This window comes from Marmota flaviventris, chromosome 10 (genome assembly GCF_047511675.1).
Source record: "Marmota flaviventris isolate mMarFla1 chromosome 10, mMarFla1.hap1, whole genome shotgun sequence".
Taxonomy (NCBI): Eukaryota; Metazoa; Chordata; class Mammalia; order Rodentia; family Sciuridae; genus Marmota; species Marmota flaviventris.
Window position 1 is genome coordinate 83,488,597 of NC_092507.1, and position 17,467 is coordinate 83,506,063.

The following is a 17,467-nucleotide window of genomic DNA, read 5'->3' on the forward strand; positions in this document are numbered from 1 at the left end:
CAGCTATGCTGTGTCTCCTGAGGTTAAAGGAAGAATGAAGGGCAGTGCTGGCATCATCAGCAAAGAGAAAGAAGAGGGTATTGCATGTAAAGGTCTACTGAAAATGTAGCATTTCAGGAGCACAAAGTGCAAATCAAGGGATGGAAAGAGAAGTATGGGGACAAGATGAATTAGACTAGATCACAGAGTGTCATTTTTTGTCTTCTTAAGATAGTAAATCTAATTTTTATAATATAACTGGAAGTTCATAATAAGGAGATAAGCAAGATAAGCTAATAACTAAAAACTCTGAAACACATCAATACCACACTTGTGTCTTTTCTACTTTCATGAGATCCTTTTTTTTTTCTTCCCTAGAATTTGAGAGAAAACATATAGCATATGTCTTTCTGGATTTCACTTATTTTGCTTAATATGATGCTGCTCAGTTCTATCCATTTTCCTGAAAAAGACATAATAGCATTCTTCTTTATGGCTAAATAGGGTTCCATTGGATATATGTATCATTTTTTATCCATTCATCTGTTGACAGACAACTAGACGATTATATAACTAGACTATGGTGAATTGTGCTGTGGTAAACATGAGCACTCACATATTTCTAAAGTATGCTTACTTCCATCCTTTTGGATAAATACCAAGGTGTGGTACAGCTAGATCATAAGGTAGATCTATTTTCAGTTTTTGAGGAACTTCCATATGTATCACCTATAGTGTCTGTACTGATTTATAATCCTACAAGCAAATAAGAGACAACCCCACCTATTGGATGAGAAGGGAAGCAGGAAAAATACTGAACTCCAACAAAAACAATCTTTTAATTTTCCTATGAGACTTTTTTCTTTCCTTTTCTTTTTTCTTCTTCTCTCTCTCTCTCTCTCTCTCTCTCTCTCTCTCTCTCTTTCTCTCTCTCTCCCTCACATGCCCAACATTTATGAAACCAAGTACTTTTCATGGATTAAGTTACTAAAATTGGGGTATATAATTGTATATTACAGTTGAGTTGTGTATTCTTTTTTTTTTTGTATTCATAATTTTATTTATTTTTTTCCTTTAATTTTTATTGTTGGTTGTTCAAAACATTACATAGTTCTTGACATATCATATTTCACACTTTGATTCAAGTGGGTTATGAACTCCCATTTTTACCCCGTATACAGATTGCAGAATCACATCAGTTACACATCCACTATATTACATATTGCTATACTAGTGTCTGTTGTATTCTGCTGCCTTTCCTATCCTCTACTATCCCCCCTCCCCTCCCCTCCCATCTTCTCTCTTTACCCCATCTACTGTAATTCATTTCTCCCCCTTGTTTTTTTTCCCCTTTCCCCTCACTTCCTCTTGTATGTAATTCTGTACAACCATGAGGGTCTCCTTCCATTTCCATGCAATTTCCCTTTTCCCTCCCACCTCTCACCCCTGTTTAATGTTAATCTTCTTCTCATGCTCTTCCTCCCAACTCTGTTCTTAGTTACTCTCCTTATATCAAAGAAAACATTTGGCATTTGATTTTAGGGATTGGCTAGCTTCACTTAGCATAATCTGTTCTAATGCCATCCATTTCCCTGCAAATTCTATGATTTTGTCATTTTTTAATGCAGAGTAATACTCCATTGTGTATAAATGCCACATTTTTTTATCCATTCATCTATTGAAGGGCATCTAGGTTGGTTCCACAGTCTTGCTATTGTGAATTGTGCTGCTATGAACATCGATGTAGCAGTGTCCCTGTAGCATGCTCTTTTTAGGTCTTTAGGGAATAGACCGAGAAGGGGAATAGCTGGGTCAAATGGTGGCTCCATTCCCAGCTTTCCAAGAAATCTCCATACCACTTTCCAAATTGGCTGCACCAATTTGCAGTCCCACCAGCAATGTACAAGTGTACACTTTTCCCCACATCCTCGCCAGCACTTGTTGTTTGACTTCATAATGGCTGCCAATCTTACTGGAGTGAGATGATATCTTAGGGTGGTTTTGATTTGCATTTCTCTGACTGCTAGAGATGGTGAGCATTTTTTCATGTACTTATTGATTGATTGTATGTCCTCCTCTGAGAAGTGTCTGTTCAGGTCCTTGGCCCATTTGTTCTTTTATCTCCTATTTTTACAGTTTTTATTTTTCTTAATTTTTATGTTTGTTTATTGTACTCTTTCTATTGTCTTCCCAAAATCACTTTCTCTCTTTCCTCCTGCCAAATTCTCTTGATTCCTCTTTCACACTTCTTAAGTTATATTAACTCTATATCCTTACCTCCTACATCCTTAAGCCATCATCTTACACTGGACCCCTGGTTCTCTCTTTGTTCACCATCAGAAACTGTAGACCCTTTTGTAAACCTGCTCTTTATATTGTAGATAATAAGTAAACTCACAATTTATGTATATTGTAACAAAACCATAAATGTCTTAATAGAAGCTATTTGGTTTAAGGTTGTACATGGTTTGTATTGGGATCTGTTAATATTGTTCTCCCCCTTAAAGGAGAGGTATTAGAACCCTGCAGGGACACAATAAATCTATGGGGTAAAAACTGTAGCACCTTAAATATGCTCTGCTAGAAGGGAAGACACATAAACCACATAAAAAAAACAAGGGAAGAAAGTAATCCAAACAAACCAAGATACTACCTTATTAGAATACATGGTCAGCACAGAAGAAGAAATGTCAGAGAAGGGGAATAGCTGGGTCAAATGGTGGTACCTAATTAGGATGTACCTAATTAAAATGTTCTGTGAATTAAGGTGATATAAAGAGAGCAAACACAGAGAACAAAAGATCATTTTGGTAAAGTACTACATAAGCAAATACAGGAAGCAAATGATTACTTCAATAAGGAGACAGAGGTTTTGAAAAAAATAAAAAACCAGAAATCCTTGAAATGAAGGAAACAATAAATTTAATTAAAAACTCAATTCAAAGCATCACCAACAGATTAGATCACTTGGAAGACAGACCTCAGACAATGAAGACAGAATATATAATCTTAAAAATAAAGTTGACCACACAGTGAAGATAATTAAGAAAACATGTGCAGAACATTTGAAAATTATGGGAGAAAAGAAAAAGACCAAATTTAAGAATTATTGGAATAGAGGAAGGCATAGAGTTACAAACAAAAGGAATTAACAATCTATTCAATGAAATAATTAAGAACATTTTCCAAACATAAAAAATAAATAGGAAAATCAAATTTTACAAGAGGCTTATAGGACATCAAATGTACAAAATCACAATAGATCTACACCACTGCACATTATAATGAAAATGCCTAGCATACAGAATAAGGAGAGAATTTTAAAAGCAACAAGAGAAAGGAATCAGATTAGGGGAAAACAAATTAGAATCTCCTCAGATGGGGGGGAAACCAATTAGAATCTCCTCAGATCTCTCAACCAAGACCCTCAAAGCTAAAAGATCCTGGAATAATATATACCAAGTTCTGAAAGAAAATGGATGCCAACCAAGAATCTTTTATCCAGCAAAATTAAGATTTGATTTAATGATGAAATAATAACCTTCCATGACAAACAAAGTTAAAAGAATTTACAACTAGAAAGCCTACACTACATAACATCTTTGGCAAAATATTCCATGAGGAGAAAATAAAAAACAACAATGACATGATTCTATACTTAGAGGATCTGAAAACTTCTACCAGAAAACTTCTAGAACTAATAACTGAATTCAGCAAAGTAGCAGTACATAAAATCAATACCCATAAATCAAATCCATTTCTGTACATCAGTAACAAATGCAATAAAAGAGAAACTAGGAAAACTACCCCATTTACAATAGCCTCAAAAAATATTTGAAATAAAATTAACAAAAAAGGAGAAAGACCACTACAATGAAAACTGCAGAATGCTAAAGAAATAAATTAAAGATGACTTTAGAAGATAGAAGAATCACCCTTGTTCTTACATAGGCAGAATTAATATTATCAAAATGACTATACTACCAAAAACACTATACAGATTTAATGCGATTCTAAGCAAAATCCCAATGAAATTCCTCACAGAAATAGAAAAAGCAATCATGAAATTCATCTGGAAAAATAAGAGACCCAGAATAGCCAAAGCAATTCTTAGCAAGAAGAGTGAAGCAGGTAACATCACAATATAAACTATACTATGGAACAATAGTAACAAAAATGGCATGATATTGGCACCAAAACAGAGCAATGGCATAGAATAGAAGACTCATAGACACACCCACATAAATATGGTTATCTCATGCTAGACAAAGATGCCAAAAACATATTGGAGAAAAGATAGCCTCTTCAACAAATGGTGCTGGGAAAACTGGGAATCCATATGCAACAAAATGAAATTAAGCCCCTCTCTCACCATGCAAAAAATTCAACTTACAGTGGATCAAGGACCTAGGAATTAGACAAGAGATGCTATGCTTAACAGAAGAAAAAGCAGGCCCAAATCTTTATCATGTCTGATTAGGCCCCTACTTTTGTAACAAGATTCCTAAAGCGCAAGAAATCAATAATCAATAAATGGGATGGATTCAAACTGAAAAGCTTCTTCTCAGCAAAAGAAATAATTAGTAAGGTGATAGAGAACCTAGAGAATGGGAGCAAATTTTTACCACAGGCACATCAGATACAGCACAAATCTCCAGGATATAAAGAACTCAAAAAACTTAACACTAAAAAAACAAATAACCCAATAAATAAATGGGCCAAGGAACTGAACAGACACTTTTCAGAAAAAGATGTATAAGCAATCAACAAATATTTTTTAAAATGTTCAACATCTCCAGCAATTAGAGAAATGCAAATCAAAACTCTCAAGATTTCATCTCACTCCAGTTAGAATGGCAGTTATTAATAAGATAAGCAAGAATAAGTGTTGGTGAGGATGTGGGGAAAAAACACACTCTTACATTGCTGGTGGGACTGAAAGTTGATGGAGCCAATCTGAAAAGCTATATGAAGATTCCTGAAATGGAATCTTTTGACCACCATTTGACCCAGTTATCTCACTCCTTGGTTGATATCTAAAGGACTTAAAAACAGCACACTACAGTGACGCAGTCACATCAATGTTTATAGCAGCACAATATACAATAGCTAAATTGTGGAACCAACCTAGATGTCTTTCAATAGATGAATGGATAAAGAAACTGTGATATATATACACAATGCAATATTGCTTGCCACAGTCTGACTGGGCACAAAATAACCGAGCCACCACACAGCCTTGTAGATTCAAACAGCAACTCTTTATTCCCAAACTCTCACCGGCACTCTACCCACACTTCCTACCCACACTTCCCAGGAACACACTGCCTCTACCCGGCTCTGGCTCCGTGCACCAATTCTCAGAACCCCGGGAGAACTCAACCGGGAACTCAAAAGAGCGGGAGCCTGAGGCAGCAGGATTCGCCCTAATCCTGGAGCCTCCCTATTCCCAGCAGGATCCACCCTAAACCTGGAGCCACCCTAATCCCTGAGCAGGGTCACCTTTCAAACCAAAATGCCATGCATCATTCCTACTTGGCTATGGCACTCAGCAATTACTCAGCATCAAAAGAGAATAAAATCATTTGCATTTCTAGGAAAATATATATTGCTAAGATTGACATGAGAACAGTGAAATGAAATTAAACAAACTATCCCATGTACATATATGAATACACCAAGTGAATTTCACCTATATGTACAGCCACAAAGCACTAATTAAAAAAATAAAACTCTCAATAAATAGAGGAAGGATCAGTAGAGTAAAGGAAAGGGAACAGGTGGAGGTAGGAGGAGAAAGAAAGGAAAATACTGGGGACTGAATTGGAGAAATTATGTTTGTATAATTATGTCAAGATTAACTCCAATGTTACGTATAGCTACATTGACCTAAAACAGTGATACAAGAATAAAAGCGGTGAAAGAGATTAATAACCTTGGAAATTTTTTTTAATGATCAAAGTTCTATCTCTTTCTCTAAAAAGTCTTTGAGGTTCAAACACAAAAATTTTATGCTTAATAAAAAAGTTTTGTTTCATGACAATATCCTTATCAATTATAAAATAATGAAATGCTTGGAAGTTTATTTTAATTAAGGTTAGCACAACTCTATCATAAAATTCACAAAGAGAACAAATAAAAACTGTAGCAAAACAGAATAAAAATACTCCCCCTAGCTTTGAAACTCTGTAAGGACATAAATAACTATTTACTACTATCCATAATATTTCTAGATCTAATATTCACTACACAAGTATAAATGAAAAATACAATTTTAATTTTAAAAACAAATCTAATTTTGCAATTCAAGAAAAAATAAAATATGGTGAAAATTCAATATATTTCAGAAAAACAAAGATTAATACAATTCAATGTATAACTGTACAGAAGTTTTTTAAATGGTAGTTGAAAATTTAATGCCCTTCATTAGAATTGTTTTAAAAGAGATAAAATTTTGGTAAAAATAGAAAAAAATATTCTGATGATAGAGATTTAAAATCTGTCTCAGAGACAAGGATAAGAATCATATTTAGCATACTTTTTTAACATGTTAGACATTGTAGTCATTGAATTAATGAAAGAAAAAAATAACATAAATACATAAAATTCTCATTGTTAGTGATATAATATTTGCCTTGTAATATTCGTTTTAAACTGAAGAAAATCATCACTATTAAATATGAAATAAACTAAAATTATTCAATAGGAAATTTAGCTAAAGGAGATAGTTGGAATTGAATATAAAGAGTTAAACTCTTTTTTTTCTTTCTGGTGAGGGTACTAAGGATTGAACTTGGGGACACTAGACTACTGAGCCACATTCCCAGCCATATTTTGTATTTTATTTAGATACAGTGACTCACTGAGTTTCTTAGGTCCTCACTTTTGCTAAGGGGCTGGCTTTGAACTCATGATCCTCCTGCCTTAGGCTCCAGAGCTGCTGGGACTACAGGTGTGCACCACTGGGCCCAGCTAAGAGTTGATCTCTTCTAGATATGATTACTTTATATTTTGGATGATGGATATATTTTTAAACTACTAAGAATACAGGATTCAAGTTCAAAAAAATTATGGTTACAGATAGTTCTATCTTTGACTCATGATTTATCAAAAGTAAATTCTGAATAATTATTTACTGAAAAAATAAAACAAACCTATTAGAATAAAAGGAAAAGAATCAACAAGATAATGCCAGACCTTGAAAACCAAATATATATATATACACACACACACACACACTCACACATACAAATATGGATTTATGAATCTGAAGCTACACAGGAGTCAAAGAGTATGAACTCAAAGAAAATATCATATTAGTGCCAGGAAATTATTGTTGAGTTTTAAATGCATGTTAGTTGAGTGGCAGATGACAAGAAGAATCTGGGTGAAAATAGAAAGGGGTTGACAAGTGCCTGCAAGTGCCAACCACTATTAAAAATGTACCTGAAAGGGCTAAAGTCAATCGGCCGTAAAAGCAAGGAGGGTACCTCATCGGTGGATTTGAGAAATCAAAGTGAACAAGAGCCTCTCTGCTTTCCTCTCCTCAGAAATATATATACAATTCACTGTTCACAAAACTAGTTTGACTACTCTCTTCTTCACATCTTAGAACAACCTAAGATGTGACTAAACAAATATTCTTAACGTCTGTAGGTTCTCATTTCTTCTCAATAATGCAATAAATTCATAGGGTTTAAAATTCAAATATACAAAATGGTGAAAATTTCTTCCTACAGCTTCCAAAAGCAATCTATGCTATCAGATTCTTATAGTTATAGAGATACTCCTCACTTACATAAACAGATATATTTCTATTTTGGCCAAATGGTAGTAGAATATTTTTGAAGAGATGCTAATAATGTAATAATGGCTACTAAAGATATTGACTTTGCCAAAGCCACCAAACCATAAAATTAAAAAGTAAATATAACTAAAACATATATTTTCTATACTCAGTATATTGTCTATTTCTATACTTTTAAGTTTTCAAATACAAAGAATGTGTATGCTCTGATTTATGTAACATATCTGGTCCTGAGAAAACTGGATGCAATTTTCAATTACTTACTAGATAAATTTTATATGCCTAAAGTAATTTATGATTCACCCATCATTGGTAGTAACACTAAGTATATTAGTTTGAAGGTTCAATAGTATTTCTTTATTTAATGAGAATTAAGAAATTAAATTCAAACTGAAAGACATTTAAAGAATTTACTTTTGTAAACAATGATCATTAAATTGTGTGTTTTGAACACTTAGTTTTCATAAAGTTGTGAATATATACATTATTTTTGGTATTGAACTTTTTGTCTAGAACTACATGTGAAAATTTGCCCAACCCAACCACTGTTGAACAAAATGCAAATGTAAGTATTAAAGTACAAAACACTGTTTTGAGTGCTTCCCATTTTATTGCTTAATTTAGAGTTTTAGTAGTAAATGTAAGATCCATAAGTAATTTGTCAATTACTTTTCAAAATATTTTCTGAATATATTTGTAGAATGTATTATGAAAATCATGGTACATTATTAGTCTATTGTGTTATATGAAAAATTAAAATTTTTGAGACAAATAGTAGCATGTTGAATTAAAAGCCAGAGTAAAAACTCTTTGTTGATTAAAAGAGGATTACTTACAGCTATATTCTGAAAGTACAATGTGTAAACATTTTGACCATCTGTAAAACAACACAGTATTTTCTTTCAAAACAATAAAAATATTTTGCTTTCTACCCTATTAATTTACTGCTCATGTTCAGAAAGAATTATTACATTAACAATGATGACATGATGCATATAATAAATAAACCTCTCAAAGAAATATTGTTCCAAATTGTGGAATACTGCTTCAGAGTGCATACAACTTGCATGAAAAAAAAAATGTGATTAAAGAATCCAAATCCTTCTATTAGCTGCACTGAAACCCTAAAGCAATTTAGGAATTTGTTTCTTACAGACAATTAATCACATGCAGGCGTGCCAGATGAGAACTATTGATTGCCCTTTTCCAGGCTAGTGGCATTCAGACAGAAGACAGACAAATGCCCTAAGCAAAGGGAAGCATCTTTCTGCTTCTGCCTGGTGTAGCTTTTAATTGTTCTTTCCTAAAATGCATGACATTTGCTGTTAATCCTTAGTGTAGAGCTTCCTTCTTGATTTTTGAGAAATAAACACATATATTTTTTTGTTCACCTTTACACCAAGATCCTTCATAAGCTCAATCTCAAAATTCACTACATCATACGGCAGCCGGAACTGAGGAATTTCAGAAGTGCTAAAAAAAGAAAAAAAAATAAGCATCAGCATTAGTAGAAATTTACCAATCTAAAAAGTGCAATATACCTTTATTGATCAGTATTAAGGGAATAAGCCTCTCTCCTAAGTTTATTTAAATAACACATAATGTGAGCATACGTGCATGCTATGGCAAAATAATACATGAACTTAAGCTAGAATAGAAACTGATATAAAAAAAAGAATTATAATCAGTTATAAACAATATAAAATTGGTCAAAAGCAATTTCAATACTTGTAATTCAATATTTATTGATTTATTTAATAACAATTCTATGAAGACCTAAGATAATACAATTTTAAAAAGTAAAAATTAATTTAAAATATATGTAAGGTTTCATCTACACAAGCACACATATATACAAACACACTAATATACTTTGAAAAAATAGACATATAAATTTTTGAAATTCTAACATGAAACTATGTATTACCATGCTGTTTGTTTAGAATACAATTTAGAATACTAGTAGTATACTAGTAAGACACAAGAACTTGACTACTAAATTAATTTCCGAATTTCAAACACTCAACAAGGTACCAAGCACAATGCTACCAAACATACCAAATATTAAACAGTATGAAATGAAAGCCCTACACTACACAATTTTTCCATCTAGCTAGGAATATAAGATTAAATCTAAGAATGAATTTGGGTCTAGAGGAGAGATGAGTCTCTCCTAGGCTGTCCTATGAACTCCACCCCGGTTTTCTTTTTAGGTTCTTCAGAAGGCTGTGAGCGCCACAGAAAGTGCTGCCTTCAAATACTAAGCAGAAATATTCCTAACTATTATGGGTTGTATGTGGACACAAACAACATGAGGCTCTATGGCAGATTTTAAAAATGGACTAAAATCAAGGTCTGATGAAAACAATGGGCCATAAATAAAAAGCTAGAGCCAAGCAAACCAAGTAGAGCCAAATGAGGATCTTAAATAAGGCCAGAGCTATTGTGAGGTTGTATATCTTCCTATGGCTAAACCCTAATCTGAGATTTTTATGGGACCTAAAAGGAAGTGTAGGGATTAAAAAAATATATATCACTAGCATATGTGTGTGGTGGTGGGGAGGTGCGTGGGTAGGTGGCACTAGTGCAGCCAATGACATTGATTTTTAAAATAACTAAAATAGCAAGTTATAAGAAGCAGAAACAACTTTTCTTTTGGCCAGAAAGAAGAAAGAAGGTCCTGTCTAACCTGGAAGAAACCTCAGTAATAAAGAAGGAACAGTCATGGTCTGTATCACTGTACTTTAAACACTGAGAAACCAGAGAACACGAGGATCCAGTTTGCAGGGGCATTAGGAGGTCTACTTGGAACTCCATGTTGCCCTGAAACCATGGAGTCCCCGTGATTGGTACATATGATAAATGCATAAGTGTGAGAGAATCACCTTTCTCAGCATGTCTTTCAACAAACTAAGAGAGCAAACTAAGACAACAAAATTATAAAACTTAATAAAACGAGCCTGATTTGTATTATTTTTATGAGTTAGTCATTTAACCAACGCAGTGATAAAATTCAAAACACTCACTACAGTTTCCATAGAGTTTTACTACCATATATGAAAGTTTTAAATTGCCCTATTTTTGTTATTCATTCTTCAGTAATATTGTGTTCCACAAGGATTTTAATTTGGAGATCTCTAGTTAACAGCTGCCACAGGTTCTTGCTGATTCATATACAAATGCTTCTCATTCCCACTCCCTGAAGGTATCAAATGCCTTCCCCCTTGTGATAGTATATATACCAATATTTGGACAATTGATCCAAAATTCATGAAAGAGTAGCACATGCTACAATGTAAATTACTTCAATTCTGTCATTTTGCATGACCACAAAAAATTTTATTTGTATTTAAATTTAAAATAGTGACAGTGTGAACTGTCTTTAATATTAAAGTGTTTTAATATTAATGTTTAAAACATTTTGTTTTATTTTTAATTTTGTTGAATGGACTAGAGGATAAGCATATTTAAAATAATGTATTCTGGGCAACTAATATGCTAAATACACTACTAAAAGTGCTATTTTTCATTTTCATTTTTTACAGTAAAGATCATGTTTTATAAATTGATTTTCTGGCATACTTCCTTTTTTGAAAAAACTGCTTTATTGAGATATAATTCACATATCATATAATTTATCCACTTCAGTGTACAATCCAATGATTTTTCATATGCTCGTAGTTATGAAACCATCACCACAATCAATTTTAGAATATTTTCATCATCCAAATGAAAAAAAATAAAAAAGAAATTCCATAATTGTTAGAAACCATCCCCCATTTCTCTCCCTGCCTCTCCTCCAATCCTCTTCTCTCAATCTCCTGCCCCCATTCAATTACTCAACTACTTTCTGTCTCTACAGATTTGCCTATTCTAGACACTTTTTAAAACTCCTCCTACTGCCTGCAATTAACATCTTCCTATCTCCTACTCTCCCTAACCACCCAAGCCTGTGGAGATCACCATTCTGCTCTCTCCTATCAGATTAACATTTTTAGATTCCTTATATAAATGACATTATGCAGCATTTGATATTTTGTCCATAAAACATTTCAATTAATATTCTTCAGGTCCATCTATATTGTCACAAATGATAAAATATCATTTTTTAATAAATTAAGAGTGTTCAATTGCATGTATTTACTACATTTTTATATATATTCATTTGTGGATGGACAGAAGCTGGAATCATGCCTTGGCTACTGTGAACAGTCCTATAATAAATATAGGAGTGAAGATATATCTTTGACATATTAATTTTAATTTCTTTGAATATTTAATTAGTATAGTGGTATTGCTATACTATATTTTTAGGTTTTTGAGTAAGCTCCATATTATTTCCCATAATGACTATACTAATCAAATTTCCACAAGAGGGTGACAAGGGTTCCCTTTTGCCCACATTCTTGTTAATACTTGCTATCTTTAATATTTTAAATAGTAATCATTCTACAAAGCATGAGGTGATACCTCATTTCAACTTTATATCAGTAAAAAGAAGTTCATTAAAACTCCTGTTTGTCATCTATATGTCTTCTTTTAAGGATGTCTACTCAGGTCTTTAGCACATTTCAAAAACAGAATCATTTGATTTCTAGCTATTAGTTCCTTATGTGCAAGTTTTGGCAAAATCCCCTTGCCAAATATGTAGTTTTCGTTATTTTCTCCATTAACTCTGTTGTTAACTGTTTCATTGGTGTGCAGAAGCTTTTAATTTTTATGTCATTTTTTCTCTTTTTTTGGTTTTGTTCCTTTGCTTTTGAGGTCATATGTAGGAATTATTACTCCATGGAACTTTTTCCCTATGTTTTCTGGTAGTGGTGTCATGTTCTATGGATTTACATCTAAGTCTTTATCTCAAGGTGGTTTTGTAACTTTTAAGAGACAGGGGTCTATTTTATATAAATATATAATTTTTATATAAATATATAATTTATATACAAATTTTATATAAATATATAATTTATATATAAATATATAATTTTTATATAATATATATAAAATATAATCTGTTCTTCACTTAAAGTGAGGAGTTGCAGTCTTTTGTCTCTTCCTTTAGTACTATTCATATTTGTATTTGAGTGCTACTGCTTTGGGCACATATATACTTAAAATTATCATATCATTTTGCTGAATTAACCCCTGTATCATTATATAATGATGTATTTGTATCTATTTAAAGTTTTGACTTGAAGTTCATTTCATCTGATATCATTATAGTCACCCCTGCTCTTTTTGGTTTCCATTTGCACATAAACTCTTTTTCCACTCTTTTACTTTTCAGCATTTGTCCTTACCAATAAGCCTCTTATAAACAGCATGGAGTCTACTTGCTGTTATTTTCATTCATTTAGCTACTGTGTATTTTAACTAGAGAATATAAAACATTTATATTCAACGTGATCATTGATAGGTAAGCACTATCAAGAATTTTGTCATTATGTTGATTGTTTTGTTAATTTTTTTCTTACTTTTTTTATCTCTATATTTTCCTTTGTGGTAATGTGATTTTTCTCTATGAATATCTTTTGAGTTTTTGCTTTCTATTTTATTGTACACATTATAGGTTTTGCTTTGTAGTTACCATGAGGCTTACAAATGGCATCTTATAGTTAGGTTATTTTAAGCTGTTAACAATGATCTCCCCTCCCTCCCTCCCTCTCTCTCTCTCTCTCTCTCTCTCTCTCTCTCTCTCTCTCTCTCACACACACACACACACAATACTCTATCCCTTAAGTATATGTCACCACACATTTTGATTTTTGGATACAACAATTTATATCATTTTATGTTACATATACATTTAACAAATCACTGTAGGTTGTTTTTTACTATTTTTTACTTTTAATCTATATACTAAAGATAGTGATTTCTATCCCATCATTACATAATGAGAATATTCTCAATTTTATTGTATTACTTTTATGAGTAAGTTTTGTAATTCTTAATATTTTCATGTTACTCATTACCACTATTTTCTTTGAGATACAGAACTGCCTTTAGCAATTTTTGTAAGCCTGATCTGGTAATGATGAACATCTTCAGCTTTTACTTAACTGGGAACGTCTTTACTTCTCTGTCACTTCAAAAAGATTGAATTGCTGGGTGCAGTGTTCTCAAGTGGAACTGCTGGGTGCAGTGTTCCTAAGTTTCCTCAGCACTTTGGACACTGTCCCCTGGTCTATAAGTTTTCAACTGGGTAGTCTACTGTTAAGAATATTCAAATTCTCTATGACTGCACATGACAATGACCATAAAGGATTACAATGGAACTGAAAAATTCCATCTAGTAATGTCAAAGACATTGAAATTTCATAACATAACTCATTAATCATGTTTCTGGTGATATTGGTAAAAGTTAGCATGATGCAAATCATATAAAAATATACTACATACAATTATGTATAGTCCATAATACTTGATAACTATAAACCACTATTTTACTAGCCTATGTATTTACTATGCCATATTTTTATCTCTACTAGAGTTTACTTCTACTTATTAAAAAGTTACTAGTCAGGTGTGGTGATTTATGTTATTTCTAGTCCCTGCTACATAGAGGGCTGAAGGAGGACCACCTGAGTTCCAGAATTTTAGACCAACCTCAGTAACATAATGAGACACCATCTCAAAAAATAAAGTTTACCCTAAAACAGTATGCCATATTAAACTGCCAATAGCCTCATATATCCCATGTTACCCTAACTCTCAATCCCACCATTTTATTTGTTCTTGGTTTAATTTTATATTTTTTTGTTCATCATAGCCCCTAAGCATACAAAATTTACTGCCAATGTTGTCAGCAAGTGGCCAAGGTGAGAAATTAACCTGGAAACAATACAAAAGTTATTAAGGACTACAAAGGTATAAAATTCATGACTGCTACTGCATGCATTTCAAGCATGTCACATTCTACCAGCTAAGATTAGGAAGAACAAAAACAAGGTGACAGAACTTGTTAAAGATTCTTCTTTATTAAAGACAATGATACAAAATATTGAAGAAGGCCCAAGTCAACTAAAAAGAAATTTCTAATGTTTTAAATGGAAGACCATAGACCAAAGCATATTCCTGTCACAATCAAGACAACCATAGCCAAACCAAAAAGTGTGCTTTCTTGTTAAAAGACAAACCCACATAAATATAGTTATGTCATACTAGACAAAGGTGCCAAAAACATTCACTGGAGAAAAGATAGTCTGTTCAATAAATAGTGCTGGCAAAACTGGAAATCCATATGTAGCAAAATGAAATTAAACCTCTATCTCTCACAAGCACAAAAATCAACTCAAAGCGGATCAAAGATTTTAAGCACTAGAACAGAGACCCTGTGCTAATAGGAGAAAAAATAGGCCCAAATCTTCACCATTTCAGCCTAGGATTTGACTTCCTTAACAAGACTTCTAAAGCTCAAGAAGCAAAATCAAGAATTCATAAATGGGATGGATTCAAATTAAAAAGCTTTTTCTCAGCCAAGAAAACAATAATGTGAGGAGACAGCCTACAGATTGAAAGAAAATCTCTACCACCTCCACCTCCAATAAAGCACTGATCTCTAGGATATATAAAGAACTCAAAAAATTCAACACCAAATAAACAAATAATCCCATCAACAAATGGGCTAAGGAACTAAATAGACACTTCACAGAAGAAGAAATACAATTGATCAACAAATATATGAAAAAGTGTTCAACATCTCTATCAATTAGAGAAATGCAAATGAAAACTACTCTAAGATTTATCTTACTCCTGTCAGAATGGCAAGAATACATCAAGTTGTTGAAATTGATGTTTTTGCAGGGAGATGATCAGGAAAGGGTACTTATTCCACCATTTTCTTCTGTCCCTCATCAAAACTATCATCTTACAAAAGACTCCTTGCATTTAAAAATCACCCGATACAGTCAATATTTGGTTTCTTATTCATTTGTTATATATCTCTACATCACTAGAATATATACCCCACAAGACTAGGCACTTTTTCTTACTCACTTATATAATTCTAGTGCCAGAATGATCAGCATATAGTTGGTCTTATACTATATTAAAGGAAGGAAGGAAAGAAAAAAAGGAAGGGTTAAACATGTGAATATCAGATTATGGAGGACTTTCTATAACTAGTGGATTTTGTTCTGTTTACATTAGGGGGAGTTATTGGAAGATTTCAAATAGATGGACTTATAATTAGATTCAGAAACTAAAAAAAAATGGCTTTGAAAAGACAAATCAGGAAGCCAAAAAACCTACAGATATATACAATGTAAAGGACATCATAGAGAAGAAAGTGAAAGAAGACACTTAAGAAGTATTCACAAAATATACATGCCATCGTATTGAAGAGTAATCAAGATAGTTCCTACATTTTTAGTGATGGCAACCTTTGAGATGGCAAGCTCACAAAGAGGAGCAAGCAACATTATTATGGTGAAGTTTATGGTGAAGAGAATCACAGAGAGAATCCAGGCAAGATATAGAGTATAAGTAATTTGCCTGTAGTTAGTAACTGGAAGTGAAAAAAATAAATAATATTATGCTTGAAGACTGCATGGTGAGAAGGAGGATAAAAGGATAGAAAACAGAGTTTGATAGGAATAATTATTGCCCATGTTTGTTGTGCTCATGAAAACATTTTTTCTTCTGTATTATTTTAACAATTTAAGTCTTTGAAATTTTTTCTTGTGGCAACCATAAATCCTTCAAAACAGTCAGAGAACATGAAAAAAAATGCCTTAGAATGCTCATGTTTCTGTGCATGGGGAGAGATAGGGATTTAATTTCATTTTGTTGCATATGGATTTCCAGTTTTCCCAGTACCATTTGTTGAAGAGGCTATTTTTTCTTCAATGTTTGTTTTTGGTCCCTTTCTCTAATATAAGATGACTGTGATTATGTGGATTAGTCTCTGTGCTCTCTATTCTGTACCATTGGTCTACCAGTTTATTTTTGTGCCAATATCATGCTATTTTTGTTACTGTTGCTCTGTAGTATAGTTTAAGGTCTGGAACCCTAAGTACATGTATAAAGACATGAATGGTGTGAATATACTTTGTATACAACCAGAGATAGGAAAAATTGTACTCTATATGTGTAATATGAGCTGTAATGCATTCTGCTGTCATATATAACAAATTAGAATAAAACTAAAATGAAAAGATGTGAGATAATAGAGAATGCTCATGTTTCTTATGTGTAATAGAATTTACTTACAACTTCCTATACTTTCTATTCTTTTAAAGCAAAATTTTCATGTTTTTTTTTTTCAGAAATTTTCTTCATTATTGGACAGTTACTAGCTTTAAATTTGTATTATATCATACATGTTATTAAAGTATTTCCTATTAAATAAATATTTACACAAAACCACATTTTTATTTATTGACAAGCAATATGAAATGCAATAGATATGATGAAAACACTGAAATATTTGAAAAAATGAAGCAAAGGACAGTATTGGCCTGACAATTCTACCTAGCACAAAAGCCATAATAAAAAAAATATTAATTTTAAATTAAAAAAATTAGAAAGCATGGGTGTATGTACACTATACATGCATAATTAACAATCTCTTAACAACCTTTTATCTTGAATATCATGCTTTCAAGTCCTTTCAACACTTTTAAATTCATGTTTAAAAAAGAATACATGTTTGGGAAAAAGCAAGATACTGAACATTTAATTAAT

At 32.4% G+C, this 17,467-nt stretch overlaps 1 protein-coding gene across 1 annotated transcript in view; it reads right to left on the reverse strand.

Annotated features, from left to right (window-relative positions):
* The window catches only part of Dpyd (dihydropyrimidine dehydrogenase), a 798,929-nt gene that overhangs the window by 568,322 nt on the left and 213,140 nt on the right, over window positions 1–17,467 (reverse strand). The window contains exon 7 of the mRNA XM_027935067.3: window positions 9,178–9,259. Within this exon, the coding sequence (XP_027790868.1) occupies window positions 9,178–9,259 (82 nt within the window). The remainder of the gene's footprint in view (window positions 1–9,177; window positions 9,260–17,467) is intronic.